The 15,945-nt window shown below is 44.0% G+C and overlaps 1 protein-coding gene across 1 annotated transcript in view; it reads right to left on the reverse strand.

Moving 5' to 3' along the window:
• Window positions 1-6,140: 6,140 nt before the first annotated feature.
• The window catches only part of PLA2G15 (phospholipase A2 group XV), a 34,676-nt gene continuing 24,871 nt past the window's right edge, over window positions 6,141-15,945 (reverse strand). The window contains exons 3-6 of the mRNA XM_044659415.1: window positions 12,199-12,317; window positions 10,097-10,195; window positions 9,217-9,441; window positions 6,141-6,669 (exon numbers count right to left, since the gene is read on the reverse strand). Coding sequence (XP_044515350.1) covers window positions 6,158-6,669; window positions 9,217-9,441; window positions 10,097-10,195; window positions 12,199-12,317 — 955 coding nt within the window. The 3' untranslated portion in view covers window positions 6,141-6,157. The remainder of the gene's footprint in view (window positions 6,670-9,216; window positions 9,442-10,096; window positions 10,196-12,198; window positions 12,318-15,945) is intronic.

Below are 15,945 nucleotides of genomic sequence, written 5' to 3' on the forward strand. Positions count from 1 at the left end.
ACCAACATAGTCTCAGACCATTATTCCTTGGGAAACCCTCAGTGAGTAGTTTATCCTGTTTCCATTTTAATGGACAGAAATGGGGAGGATGGCCTCAAGGCTCCTTCTGGCTCTTTGGATAAATAAATCCTCCCCTTCTGGGAGAGGACAGATCTCTTGTCACTTCTTTGTCTTCTTTTCTCCAGGCTAAACTGGGTCCATTGCTATGAGCCAACCCTCATGGGTCACTGACTCCAGGCCCTTCACCTCCCTTACTGCCCTCTTCTTGACATGTTCACAGGATCCTTCTTCCCCCATGTCACCCAAGGCTAAACACAAATTCTGTATTTTTGTCTGACCAAAGGGCTGTCACCCACCCTGCCATATTCCTACTATTGTCTAGAATCCAATTTGTTCTTTGGACCCTATATCAACAGCTACCCTGTTTGTATTGGAGTTTTCCTTTTCAAACCACTGTCTATTCATGCCTCCCCCCTCTTATATATGTGAAATGGATGGCTTTTGCCCACTTTATCTCCAATGAACTCATCTAATTAGATTATGCCTGCTTATCTCAAATAAACTCATCTTATTAAATTAAATCCATTTATCTGAAATGAACCCATCTTATTAAATTCAGCCTAAGGCTCTAATCTGTCCATTAGATTGTGAACACCTTAAGCATAAGGGCTATCTTTCTCTTTTCTTTCATCCCCAACTTTTTCATCCCAAAGTCCCTGGGGCACTTTACAGATGCTACTGAACAACAGATAACCCTTTGGGATCCTGAGGATCATTGGGTGTGTTCATTATCCCTTCTGGGTAATTTGCAAGTGTTATAGTAAAATTAGGACTCTGGTCCTTATAATTTAATATAATAATAATAATATAATATAATAATAATCGCTCTTCACACAAGTTTGCCGAGTCTACAATCTGTTCTTTTATCCAAGTCGTGGATAAGAAGGGAACACAGAAGACCAAGCAAAGATCCCTCAGCTACTCTCTTCAAGACCTGGCACTACAGACACTGAAACATTAACTCTGGATGAGGCCATTGAGCTGGATCAGAATTCATCTGATTGTACCCGATTCCTATCTCATTTCTGCAACAAGACTATGATCTACTTTATCAAATGCTTTGCTAAAATTCAGGTAAACTATTGCCAACATCTTCCTCTTCTGGCTTAGTGATCTTTTCAATAAAAGGAAAGGGGTTTTGCCTGACTTGACCTATATAACAGATATCCTATCCAAGGGTGAGGGAGAGGGATAGAATATGGAACCCAAAAAATATTCTCCCTCCCCTGCTTCCAGAGCTGGTAAGCAATTCAATCTAGGTTATACAAATATTTCATTTTCATTTTTCATTTTTTTAACTTAATAACAAATTTCCACATAAGTTTTTTCCCTTGTCTTAGAATCAATACTATGTATTGGTCCCAAGGCAGAAGAGCAATAAAGGCTAGATAATTGGCATTGACTTGCTCAGGGTCACTTAGCTAGGAAGTGTCTGAGGCCAGATTTAAACCCAGGGCCTCTAGTTTCTAGGTCTGGCTTTCATTCCACCCCTAACTATCCCCTCTGCTTGCTTTTCCAATAGCTGTTTATATAGAGCTGCTAAGTGCTTTACAAAGCACTTTACAAACATTATTTCATTTTATACTCACAACCACCCTGGGAAGTCAGTGCTATCATTATTCCCCTATTTAACCAACAAAGAAGCAAACCAGAGAATTGTGATTCGACTGGGGACACAAGCCTAAGTGAACTCGGGTCTGTTGGACTCCAGGCCCAGGCACCTCCTCCCTGACACCATTGGTGGGTCAGCGATTCCTTCATGATCAGTTCTAGAATTTCCCCAGGAATCAAAGTCAAGTTTCCTGGTCTCTTGTTTTCAGGCTCCATTCTCTTACCTTTGTATAAAAATTGGGCTGTTTGTCCTTCTCTAGTCTTGTGGTACTTCCTCTGATTTCCATGATCTTTCAAGTATCACTGATGGGCAGAAAGTAAGGATTTAAAAAAGAGGGAGAGAAGAGAACCAGAACAAGCACAGACAAATTTGAGTGAGAAGTTGGTATCCCCCAGGATGCAGGATGTCCTGCTTCCAGAAGGAAGTGGTACCTAAGCTAGGCCAAATCTTGCAGGTTCCCCCGTTCTCCATAAACTACAGCTGCTCCCTCTGTTCCTTCCAAGATCAAAACCCCTTCCTAGCCTAGCCTCCTTCCCCCATCCCTGATCTGGGCCCTTTTCTGAAGCCTCTTTGATGAAGCAATGCTGACCTTCATCTCCTTAGTCTGGGCACTCTGGGGGGCTGAGCCCTGATGCCTGGGAGGCTCTCCCTCTAAGGAGTCCAGGAAGCCATTCCTTATCCCTCCTAAGATGTGGTGCTTTCCCTCTCATGACTATTTCCTGCTTATCCTGGATAGGACTTGCTTAGACTGTGAGCAGTGAACTTTAGCACAGTGCTTGGCACATAGGAGGTGCTTATTGTTTCCTGGCTGACTGGCAGGGCACTGCCAATAGAGAACAGGCAATAGAGAGATGCTGGCTTCCGTGTATTTGTTACCAAGATTGTTTTTTTGGAGTGGCAAAGGGAAGGAAACAAGGAACTGGCACACTCCATGAACCCATCTGATTAACCTATGGTGAAAAAGTGCCAATAGGAAGACTTGGGCAGCTGGGTAGCACAGGGGAGAGAGGTCCAGGCCTGGAATTAGGAGGACCTGGGTTCAAATCTGACTTCAGACATTTCTTACCCATGGGACCATGGCCAAGTGGAAGGGAGGGCAGGAGGGCGAACTCTCACTCTCACTTAGGTAACAGTCCTGTGGTCAACGCTGCCACATACTTCAGTGGGGAGATGATGGAGTATGACCATGATGACTCCTTCAACTGCCCCCAAACCTTTGCCCAATGCCCACCATTGTGCCTGCCTCAAGCACTCAAGACAGACTTGAATTTGATTAAGAAACATCTTGTATTATCATATTTACTTTTATTACTATACATTGTCTTAAAGTACACGTGTGCAAAATTTCCCAGTGAAGTCAGTCATCCAGACCAAAAGATAGATGCATATATACACACACACACACACACACACACAGAGCATAGGATACATGATAAAATTCAATAGATTCCATATAAAATACTGTTAAAATAGAGAGCGAGAGCAGCAAAGTCCTGGCGAAACATTCCCTGATTTTTTTTGGAGCAGACCCTAGATCTGCTCCAGGGCATCCTCTGGGTCCTCAGTGGCCCCACTCCATCCAGGGTCCATCACTGACTGCAGGGATCTGAGGTCACAGCCAATGGCAGGCACGGTTTCCTACAGGTCTCTTCCCAGCAGCTGTATATTAACCTTCTCAGGATAAGAGTTGGATATTTCCTCTTCAATCTTATTGTCGAAGAATACATTTGGTCCTCAAAAACAGTTTTTTGTAGGGGTTTTGTTTTATTTTTGGTTTTCAAAGAAAAACACCTTAAGAAAGTTGCCTTCCCCCGCCCCCCCCCCCCCCTTTGGGAGGCAACAAAAACATAAACCTAAGCTGTTTGTGATGGAGTGGGCCACTTCTTTTTATTTCAACTCAAGCTCAGGGGTCATGAAATGCCAAGATATTCCAGTCTTCTTTTCTGAAATGTTGCAACATTTCCTTCAAAAACATGATTGCCACTGTGATTCTAGATTACAGGTTGTAGAAAAACAACTTTTGACTTGTCCACACTTAGCAGAGATTTGGAAAATTCCCTGCACTACCCACACAGGGATGATAAAGGGTGGCGCTTGGGGTCTCCCTGGATGGCATGCGGAGGGAATTCCTGTTGGTAGCCAAGCGACCCAAGGCCTCCCCGTTACATGGAAAATACTTGGGCTCGTGGTAACGGTCCTTGTTGGTGACAGACCAGCCCACAAGGCCTTTAGGTCCTTCCTGATCCATGGAATCAGGTAGCACCTCAGGACTGGACCACGTTAGGAGTATCTGTAATCATCTGCTCCTGGTCAATCCATCCACATACTTGGGACTGGTTCTAGGGTAGGAATGCTGGCAATTTGAAGGAGGTGGTGAGGCCACAGGAGATGCACACCTGGGACAGGCATTTTTCAAAAGCTCAAGCTTTCGGTTCCTCTCTCTTATGTCCTCAGAGCATTCCTTTCCTCATAGCATAAATGGGGCTGTAAGGAGAGACCCAGACCCTGCTTCCTCTGTCAGTGCCTCCCTGGGCTAACTCACTTTACGTAAATCTGGGGATTGAACATTACATATCAATGTGCACATAAGAGATTATACACAGGTTAGTCATAAAACCAACCCTGCCCCCTCCATGAGAGTCAGCTTTAAGGAAATTAACGGATAATAGAAAAACTTGATGCTATTTGTAAGCTGAACTGGGGACTCCCTTTTTAGGGAGTAAACAGGAGTCTTAGATCACTAAGAAAGGCCATGTTCTAAGCCCACTGGGCCCTTAAACCTTTCACCGAACCTGATCACAATTTCCTGCCCTGAGCCTGTCCTATATGATCCAGAGACAGCCTGGAGGCCTAGATGCCATAGGACAGGCTAAACAATGATTAAATTATATAAATACAAGCAGCAGTCTTATGGGGGGGGGGTGCAGGGGCGAGTCCCCAGTTCCTGTGGGTAATACAAGCAGCATGGTCACTTGCCTCAAGTCTCCTGAGGATACCGTCATGGGAGGAATGGCTAAAGAAACTTGGCAGTGATGGTAAAGTACATACAGTTTGCATAAGACTCATGGGGTTGAGGAGAAGGATTCAGTACAAATACCACTACAGCCCCAAAATGCAAGGAAAGCCAACCTCAGCTGGGAACAGGCCACCTCTCTTCCAGCTGATGTTGGCAGGACCCTTGAGGCAGTAAATAGTAGAGGAACCAAACGAGGGCCCTGCCTGTCCGTCCCCTGCTCAGAAATGTACATGGATCATTAACTACTTTGGTATGAACATAAAACTCTTTCCCTAGATCCCCAATCTACAAAACAATAGCACCAGGGGATGGGACGCTTCCCAGAGAAGTTTTCAAAAACCACACTATATGAAGTTGAGGGAGGACTATGGTCCTCTCTCTCCCCTTGTGCTGAGAAAATTCAAGAGTCTGGCAGTAACACACAGATAATACAGCCTTTAAAAATAAAGGAGGGGAGCCCAAACCAAAGTTTAAGATGTGTATAACGCCACAGCAGCAAGCAGATTCTCCACTTACCACTTGGGGAAAGGGCAGAGGGCTTGTGTAACTGCTGGGCCAAAAGCAAAGACAGAGGCCACATATACAAGGAATAAAAGCACAGATCAGACAGGGGCTTTCTCCAACACAAGCTTGGGGAACAGAAGGGTGGGGAGATGCCAAGAAAGGAAGGGAGGCTCTGAAGAAGTAGCTGTTGTTATAGCTGAAGTAAAGAAATGAGTCTGGCTTCTGGGTGGTCACTCACGGGACTGGATTGTGTAAGAGTCAGAGTGTCCCGTGTCTCAAGGGCCCCTAGCCCACAGTGGGAGTCTGGGTTTGGCAGTATCGATTGTCCCTCCCTCCCTCCCTTCCCCTCTTGAAAGAGAGGTCTGAAGCCAAAGTTTTGACAGCACCAGCAACACAGCAACGTTCTGCAAACACGGAGGGAGTCTGGGACTGGATTTCTCTCTTCTCTTGAAGTAGGGTCGGCTGAGTCAACGTCCATACTGAGTCCGTCTCAGGGTATGCCCAAAACAAGATCTCCTTTACATTCCTAAGAATTTAAAATAAAACTAGAACCCCAAAGGTAAGTCAGAAAAGATGTGTATGAAACCTTTCCAGTGATTCAAAGTCTCTGAGAGCAGTCTCTTAGCCTCCACTCGACAAACAGCTCTACCAATAATCAGACTCGTTCCCTTTACAGAAATGAACAAGTTCACTGTGTGGATTTGACCCAAAAGCTGACCAAATGGGACCTTAAGGCCAGGAAAGAGAATGTATCTAATCACTGATGTAGAGCTGAGACTTCATTTATACCAAAATAACAAATCAAATCATGGCCTGCAGAGGGAGGCCCAGTTCAAAATCTTGATTTAAAAAATAAAAATTAAATAAAAAAACCCTTCAAGATAGTGAAGCAGCATTTTCCCCCTCATCGGGTTGGAAGGGAAGGCATCCAGGGTGATGAGTGTGGAGGCTGTTGGGACACAGCATCACAAACCAAAGAGAACATTTTTCAAGTAGGAAAGAGCTGTCTCATTTGAGAGCATTTGAATGTGTTCGTTCCCCATAAGCTCTAGCAGGGTGACCTCTTGCTTCTGCTGGTTTGCCCACTTTTGGCAGTACAGGGAGCTTTCCAAGTTCACTGTGCCATCCCCATCTCCATAGAAGATCTTGGGGTCTCGATCAGGAAAGTTTTCATAATAGAAAGAGTCCGGGGTCTGGACCCCAGTGCCATAGAGGCAGTGTAGCCGTACTCCAGGGGGTGTCATCTGATAGACCAAATGCTCCGTGTCTTGTCTCATGAACCAGCCATCCTCAAAGCCAATATCCTTATAGAATTTCTCGTAATCCCGGAGGGTGTAGTTGGCTTTGGGGGTTCTCACGAAGACCTTTTCTGACGACCAAGTATAATTGTAGGGAAGCAGCCAATTAGTGGAGACGGCGGATCTCTGTTGCTCTCTGATTTTCAGAGGACTGATGACAGAAATTCTGTTGTTGTCTCCTGTAGTAGGGTAAAGGCTTTGGTTATTCACTTATGGCTTTCCATCTGCCCACTAAGCAGCCTTTCTAGCAGATCACTAAGAAGAACCCGCAAGTGCTGGTGGGTCCTCTTGGCCCACCTGGGGCAGCAAAGAGTGGGGAGTAAGAGTCTGGCTTCATGCAGTGAAGGTCTGCACTAAAGGAGTCATTTCTCCTTGCAGGGAAGGGTCACAGAGGGTTTGCTTCCCATTAGCTGTTGTCTCTTGACTTTGACCTCTCTGGTTTAGCCATCCCTACAAGCCAATCGTGATAAGATTTCTCGCTGCTGGGCTACTTCAGGCACAGGGCTGAATCTCAGATGGCTAGACTGAGATCCCAAAGGAGTCAAACTCAAAGAAGAAATAATGGAAGACTCTGCCTCTCTCCATCCACAATCCATGGAGAAATGTAGAGGAAGAAGTGACACGTAAAGCCACAAGGTGTCACTGCTGACTCACAAGGCAGAGGCTCAGTCAATGGCCTGTAGGGCTAAAAGAACCTTAAAGGTCTCTTACTTCAACTCCCCTTACTGGAATGATAAGGAATAGAATGCATAGAATGGCAAAGGGACTTGCCAAAGACCTCCTACCCCCCCATGTGATTCCCATCCAGCTCTTTTAGAAACACACTCCTGACAATCTTCCCACTCTGCTAATCTGACCCCATTCCTGAAGGGCCCCCTATAGCTCAAGGACAAAATGGTCTGGCCTAAAGGAACTCAAGGCCAGGAAGAACAGCAGAGCACCCCCTAGAAGGAGAAAGGAGAAGGAGGAATAACAGAACCAGAGCGCACAAGGACTGACAGAGCCCCATGAGTGCACCTTCCACAATGCCTTTATTTTAAGTGGAGACAACACTGAGGGAGGCATGTTGACAGCTCTGACAACTGTGCCCAGTTCTCCTGGGAGCTAAACATAAATATGAGAAGGAAAAATGTTACTGGTTGGGAAAATTCTCATTTCAGAGGACCGATGCCTACTCTGGCACCCAGGGATATAGGCAATTGTTGGCTTTACCTCCTCCCCTCTCCACACTAGAGATCCCCATCAAAGAGCTTCGTTTCAGTCAAGCCACACAGGGCCCAGTATTCCTGGAGATGAGGTACAAGGGCAAAAGCCCAGCCCTGCTACTCACTAGCTGTACAAACCTAAATAAACCACTCCTTTGCCCTGGATCATCATTTATTCCAAGGTAAATCGAGAAGGGGTTAGACCAGAGGACTGATCTAAAAGGACCTTCACTTTAACTCTGATGATGAGCCCTGGAGTCTCTGGAACAGTAATAGCAAATGAAAATCACTCACTGGAGGGGTGACTTTCTTTTCAGGGGAGGACAAACTATAGAAGTGACACTTATATGGTGTCTTAAAGTTTCCAGAGCACTTTACAAGGCTCCTAGGATCAGCTCCTTAAGAGTGGGAAGGGCCTTATCAGCCTGAGTCCAGTCCCTTCATGTGACAGCAGGAAGAAATGAGGCCCGGAGAAGAGAAAGGACTGCCCAAGGTCACTCAGCTGGCCAAGTATCTGAAGATGGATATGAATTCAGGTTTTCCTAAACTCTATCTACTATGCCAAGCATTATCTAACTGAAGCCTTGAAGCACCTGGGTAACCTAACACTGGTGCTATTATCTCCCCATTACTGATGAGGAAATTAAAGCTTAGAGAAAGCAAATGAAGCATCTATAATCCTTGGATTTGAACCCAAAATTTTCCACTATGCTGCCTCCTTCCAAGTGAAAGATCAGCAGCTCCAGGAAGTCCAAAGCTCATTAATTTATCGTTGGCTTGAGCCATGGCATTATCAACATAAATGTTCTCCTACTACAATAAGAAAGATGCAGGGGATGGGGGAAAGTCTCTATCCTGATCAAGGCATACCTGAACACTGCTCATGCTAGGAAGCGAGCACACTCTACTTTGGAAAGGATGAAATCCTTCTCTAGCCCTTATTCTTTCCCTTTTCTTCCTCCCTTCTTCACTCCTTCATTTTCTCTCCCTTCTTCCTTCTCTCCCTCTCATCATAAACAACATAGCAGACACTTTCTAGTTGAATCAATTATCCCAATACAAGGAAGGAAAGACAAAAGAGCTGACAAGGCTGCAGATGACAACTCTAAATGGTCAACCTAACAGACACGGGCCACATACACCAAGAAAGAGATTCCTGCCAGGTGCTGCTGAAGAATCTGGTTTCTAGTTCCCCTAAGAAAAGAGGCTGGGAGGATCCCCTGAGGGAAAGAACAAGAGTTCCTTTCCCAAAGATGACCAAGAAAGGAAACAGAGAGCTGATTCCTGACACAAGTCAAGGACAGATGGCTTCCCAGGGCTAATTACTATATACACAATTTGAAAGCAATGCTATATGGCTCCAATACTCTGATTCCATAAATAAGGGATGACAGACAAGGAGAATTCATTTTTCCTCTCATTTCAGCCTTGATTCTATCTACTCATGACTTTTCTCTTTCACAGTAGGCCCCCAAAATTGCCCCCATTCCACCCCTCTACATTTTCCTGGTAGGAACCTACCTGAAGCCAAGACTCGAAGGGTCTTGGCCACTCCCCCCCAGGGAGCGCCCATCCCCACAAAGGAATGGATGTACTTGTCTTTCCAGTCCTGCGACTGCTGGTTGAGGAAGTATAGTGTATACATATTGCCCATGCTATGGGCGATGAGGACAACAGGGCCACCATACTGCTCATACATCTCCTCAATCATCTTTCGGAGGGCATGGAAATAGTATCCATTTTCATCTATGAGAGAAAGTGAGGCAGGTGCAAGTTAGAAAAAGAATAATAGAAAAATATCCACAGAAAGGTTTAAGATAAAAACTCAAGGCATCCACTGGGCTATTTTTAAGAACTGGAGGCACAAGAGCCTGAACAAAATTAAGAGATGACAGGTGTAGGTTTTATTTTTGGTTTTCTAAATTTTTCTTTTTTTGTGGGGTAAGAGAGAAATGGGGAAAAAGGCAAATTTATTGAGAGGACAATTTTTAGCTTTCCCAGCAAAGGCCTCCTTCCCTCTAATACAGGGCTCTCGAGCCATATCTGGCTCTTTTGAGGGCCAGATATGGCTCTTTCTGCAGGAGCCATAAAGTCAATTTTTTTTTCAGGCAGTTACAGGAGCGCGCACTGTGAGCACTGTACAGCTCTCATGAAATTACATTTTAAAAAATGTGGCGTTTATGGCTCTCACGGCCAAAAAGGTTGCCGACCCCTGCTCCCTGCTCTAATAGAACATAAAAAGGCTTGCAACAGAATGACTCATATTTAGGGGATTGTAAAGACTATCTCCTTCATGACTTCAAGGAAGGGTGACACACTAGCCATACTTTGGGGAACACTCCTCTTCTGTTACATACAAACTTTGGGCAAATGATATCCATCTGAAGTCAATGGCACTTACTTGGGGCTCTACGCCAGTCGTAGGGAGCTCCTCGAACATCTTCTCCTCTCCTGTAGCCCCAGCCCACTAGGCTCTCTACCATAGTGAAGAAATATGCTCCTGTAGATGACAGACACATCCCAGAAATGAACAATCAGTGCTTGGGACCACCTCTATTTTGCCACAGAACACACTATCACAGCTCAACTGGGATATGTTTGTTAGGGAATTTGATCTGATGCCAGAGAACATGAGAATGCTGACCACTCTCATTTGATCAAAACAACTATCACCCTGTGAGGGAAGTAGAAAACACAGCACTTTGGACATTTAAAACTGTAAGATCTTTGGTTTTCTCTTTTATGGAATAAAGAGGTTGGACTAGACAGATGTCCCAGAGGTACCTTCCAACTTTAGATTTATGATTCTGCAATCCTATGCATCTGATTGGCATCTAATCCTCACAAAGCTGGCATAAGTACATCAGTGTGGGGTCCACTACAATCCTTTCTTGTACCATGAAAACAAGTCAGAGGAGATCGGCCACCATGTTATATAAAAAAAACCAATAATTAGAATTAGCCACCACAAATCCCAAAAATAAGAAAAAAAAAAAAGAAAATCAGGTTAGAAATCACTAGAGATTGAGTCAAAAATTATTCTGTTCTGAATTTCAGCTAATCACCACCACACACTTCCTTACCATCCAATTCCAAAGCCAACTGGGGAGGCTGGGGGCATAAGAGCCCTGGACTAAGGAATAAGGGAATCTTGGTTTTACTCTTAAAGACTTGAAGATTAGAGCAATAGGAAGCTAACTATGTCAATTTTAAAGATAAATTATTTGCCCACAACTATATGGAGAGTAAGTAGGAGAGCCAGGAGATGAGAATCCAGGTTCTCTGACTCTCATCCTAGTCTTCTTTCCCCCAACCATCCTGATTCTACCAATAAACTGTGATACACAGCCAATCCAAGCCTCAGAGTTTAGCCTGGTTGGCTGGCCCAAGATACCATTTACCTTTATCACTCGGTATCCCCTTATAAAAATCTGATTTTCCATTTTTCCAAAAAAGTTTGATTTTTGGAAGTCACTATCAATCCTACAGAATTACTTTAAAAAAAAAATAATAGCCTTAAAGCAGGAAAAAAAAAATCTCTCCTTTTCATAAGTCATCAGCTCTCTGTATCTACTGTGTGTACATCACATGATATCAACAAACCTGTCAATTGAGCTTTATTCCAGAGGCAAGGCCTCAGAGTACTTCTCAAAAAAAAAAATAGCATCTTCTAGGGAAAAGGCATCTATCATAGGATCACAGATTTAGAGCAAAGAAGGCCCTTAAAGGCCAACTAGTCCAAATTCTTCATTTTGTAGATAAGGACATGGAAGTCTTCAAAGATATGATACATGGCAGTAGTGTCAAGACCCCTGACTCCAGGTACAGTGTTCTTCTCTATCATCCTAGACCATTTACCATATTAGTCTCTTCATAGCTTCAAACTTGAGAGTGCTTAGGACCTCTACCTCAGCAATCCTCACCTAGCACCAAAAGTGACACTTGTATTGGCATCTAATATTTGGATGTGTTTATGATGGGCTTCCCTAAAGAATATTAACCCCTTCAAGGCTGAAACTGTGTGTCCCCCACAGAAACTAAAACAATGCATGATAGCCAAACATCAAAACCATGACTCAGGCTTAGAGATCTCCTTGAGTTTTCCCATCGTAACCTTGTTTAGGCAGATAATATGATTTATTGTTATCATTAAAACTATGTTACATAAAAGGAAAGCGAGCCTCTGAAAAGTTAATTTCAAATCTATAACAAGATTTATTCTGGTACATATTAGCATGGTATAAATGGAAAAACTTTGGCTTGGTGCCAGAAGATTGGAGTTCAAATATATAGTCTGTTACTTATAACTTGTGACCCTGGGCAAATCTGCCTCAGTTTCTTCATCTGGAAAACAGAGATAAATAATAGCTGGTTTTAACTTAGAAAGCCCACTGTGAGGGCCAAATGAGAATGAATGAGGAAATGCTTTGTAAACTATAGAAACATGGAGAGCAGTTTGGAAAAATCAGGAGGGAGGTACTAGGGGGACAGGATACTACCTACCAACAGAAGCTTTATTAGGGTCAAGGTATTCCACAGAGAAGGTGTCTCCAAAGCCAGGAACCTTCACATCCACACCATCTGGGAACTGGGTTGTCCTAGTGGTTCTATTATATATCAACCTGTTGGAAAGTCAAAATATATACATATTGTGCCCAACAATACTACAACAAACAGGGAACATAATGCAGAAGCTTTGAAGCAAAATGAACTTACTTTCCATTCCCTAATCCTGTCCTAATTGAGATCCTTAACAACACACAGACTAGAACCTACATGCTGGGATGTGTCACCTCAAGGCTCTGTACTTCAATCCATCAACAAGCATTTGTTGAACAACACTGGGGACTCAAACACAAAACACAAAACTGACCCTACCCACAAAGAACTGAAAGAGAAATAATATGTAAACATAAGTACAGCTAAGTCCTACTAGTGCAAATAAGGATGCTTCAGAAGTGATCCTGTATATTGGAATCCACACTATTTGAAGTTACAATTATGTAAACACAGTAACTAGTTCCAACGGAATGTAAAAATGCTGCGGAAATTTAATAATCTGACCAATTACAAGATTAATTTTTTTTTAAAAGGAAGCCACCTAACTGCTCCTCTTTTGTACATCTTACATTCCAGCAAAAGTGTTCTCTGTTGCCAGTCATCAGTGTCCCCAGCCATGTGTGTACCTTTGCTCATGCCATACATGCCCTCCCACCTCATCTCCAGCAAAAGGTCTTCCCTCTAAGGGACAACTCAGATGCTGCTCCTCCACCTTCCACGACTTGGGCTCCCAGCACTACATTCCCAGCCTCTGCCACTCATTTTCTATGACCTGGAGCTGTGAAGGTGAACCTAGGGCAGGGATGCCAGAGCCCTTCCCCACCCCACCCAAAGTTCATTACTAGAAAGCCAGAGGGACAGGGGCAGAGCTACTCCCCTCCTCCTCTCCATGAGCCTCCCCATGAGGACATTCCTCACTCTTTCCACCCCCTCTGCCCAGCAGCCAATGGGAATGCTTCCTCCCTCTCCCGGGTGGAGCAAAGGGGGGGAGGTCTCACCCAGCACTGGGGCAGGGATGGGGCACAGTACATGGTCTCTAAAAGATTTGCCATCACTGGAGCAGGTTACTGCTACAATATGGGCCCCAATTTCTCACTTGCAAAATTAATGAACTGAAGGACATTATTGCCAGTGATTTCACTAACTTCCCTTCCCATCTTCACAAGGTCACATGAAGATGCTGGGGACAAGTGTGAAGGGCCACTGGGCTCAGGTTTGCTCAATTCCCAGGACCAGGGAGAACAGAAGACTTGGAAGAGTCTTGGAAGGGCAGTATAGATTTTTTGAGTCCAACCCTCCCATTTACACACAAATTAACTTCTTATTCATTCAAACTTTCTTTTGTTTTGCTACAGTTATTAAGTCCTCTCCGGGAGGCTTGGGGAATCATCCTAATCCAATACAGGCTCTTTTATCAACTTCCATCCAAGGCCACAAGAATTGTTTCAACCCCTACTGAGAAGGATTCAGCCTAGACAAAGGATGATAGTTGTTGGAAGGGATCCCAACAGAATACTGGGACAAACTCCAACATCCCAACAAAATGTCAGGTATTTACAAGTGTCTTGTGGCCTCTGTTTTTATGGAGAATGAGCTGTAAACAAAACGGATGGCCATCAGGAAGACAAACATCATTAGCCCAAACTGCAAGTGTGTGAGTCCCAGAGGTGAGTGCTGTGTTTTGGCAGAATTACAGAATTAGAAAACAAGTAACATGATCCATGCCATGTGTGAGAGTAACTGGGAAGAGTCGCTGGGGGATGGGAGCGAAGAAGAAAATGTCCCTTGTCCTTAGACTTCACTATGCGGTGAGCTTTGACGCTCAGATCCAAAGCTAACTAAGAAATTCCCTCCCCTTGCCCCCAAGGAAAGAAATGAGTTCATATGATCTTCATCTAATGCCACGAAGTTTCCACTTGAAAGGCTATGGAAATTCTGACACACAGTTCAAATATTGTTCTCCCTTTGCAGATAAAGACACTGGGGCTCTGATGGGCTACTAAGTGACTTGCCTATATTACACCAGAAAGTGTAACTAGAATCTGGTTCTCCTGACACTAAGTTCTATACCAGTGGTTCCCAAACTTTTTTGGCCTACTGCCCCCTTTCCAGAAAAAATATTACTTAATGCCTCCTGTCACATTCTATCACCGCCCCCAAATGCACCTGTGGCCATCACCGCCCCCCTGGATCGCTGCAGCACCCACCAAAGGGTGGTGGCTATCACTGTTCTATACATTCTCCTTCCTCCTGGCTACCACAAAAGCCATATGGTGGAAGGCCTGTGAAGATCACTCATGTAGAACAAAGACTGTCTTGCTGAAGGGACATTAGAGCATAAAAATTATCATTTTTTTTAAAAGGCAAAATATTTTTATCCTTGAAAATGGCTTAGAACTCACCATTCCCATCATCCATTTAAAAAAAAACAACTAGCATTGAAGCAGTGGAGCTAAAAAAAAATTCAAAAGCTGCCCATAATCTGTTCTAGCAGGGTCAGGTCACTGTCACATTTGTAATCAGTGAGCAAAAGCTGTGCTGAAATGTGTTCTCAGGGCTGTGTTATCGTCTGTAGTCACCATATTTGGCAGAAAGGGAAAGACTAAGACCACTAGAACCTAAGGCATGAGTGAAGTTCATCTGATAAACCCTCTAATGGCTCTCTCTGATACCAGAGAGAAAGGCAGCTTGAAGTCCCAAGTATGTGAATCTATCGACATCTCAGTCTCAAGGGACCCTTACCTGCAAATGCAGCCTATCCATCTAAGCTCCTTACTGGCATGGACACTGTCATCTCCTCCCCCTTGGGGCTTGGGGACATTTTACCTTCTGAGACAAAGGATTGCATCAGACACCACCACTTCCAAAATGAGGTAGTCCCTGAGGCCTTTGGTGCAAGAGCCCCAAGTTCCCTGGGGAAGTCACCAGTGGTGTGGTGGCACAGAATCCTCAGATTTCCTCCCACCTTGATCACCAGCCTTTGATAAAGGTAACCTTTTTTCTTTGTGTTTTCTGGTTTTCCCATACTAAAGACTAGGACTGTTCCTATTAATTGTTTCCTCCTATAAGGCAGAGCCAGAATGAAGGTAAAGGAGCTCTTTTATGTCCAATATTCCTGCTTCCCCTTAGAGGATACCATTTTATAAGAAACTGAGGCCCACACAATGATAATTAGAAAACTTCAAAGCCAGTTCATATTTGGTGTTAATTTTTCTGTTCTGCTTAGAATATGGAAATGTTCATCTTACTTGGTATTAGTTAAATTCAGGGCAGAAAAAAAAAGACCAAATTTCCCAAAGACAAACTCTACAAGGCAATACTTAAATGGAAGGAAGAAGGGGAGGCAGGGAGTCCAGAGCACTCTGTCCATGGTCTCCATATGGAGCCACCCTTGCTTGTTCTAGCATGAGATTGGCAAAGGCCTAAGGAAAAGCCTTGGAATAGAGGTTTTCCCAAGAGTCAGGAACAGCTAGGTGGCACAGATCAGAGTACCTGACCTCAGTTTCTCCAACTTCAAAGTGAAAGAGTTAGGGCTAGAGGCTATCAAGGGTCCCTACCAGATCTAAATCCTGTTATTGTACTTACTGAATAATAACAATAGTAATCATTGCTAGCATTTCTATAGAGCTTCAAGGTTTGCTAAGGGCTTTCTAAATATTATCTCATGTGACCCTCACAACGTTGGATATT

This window comes from Gracilinanus agilis, chromosome 2 (genome assembly GCF_016433145.1).
Source record: "Gracilinanus agilis isolate LMUSP501 chromosome 2, AgileGrace, whole genome shotgun sequence".
Classification (NCBI taxonomy): Eukaryota; Metazoa; Chordata; class Mammalia; order Didelphimorphia; family Didelphidae; genus Gracilinanus; species Gracilinanus agilis.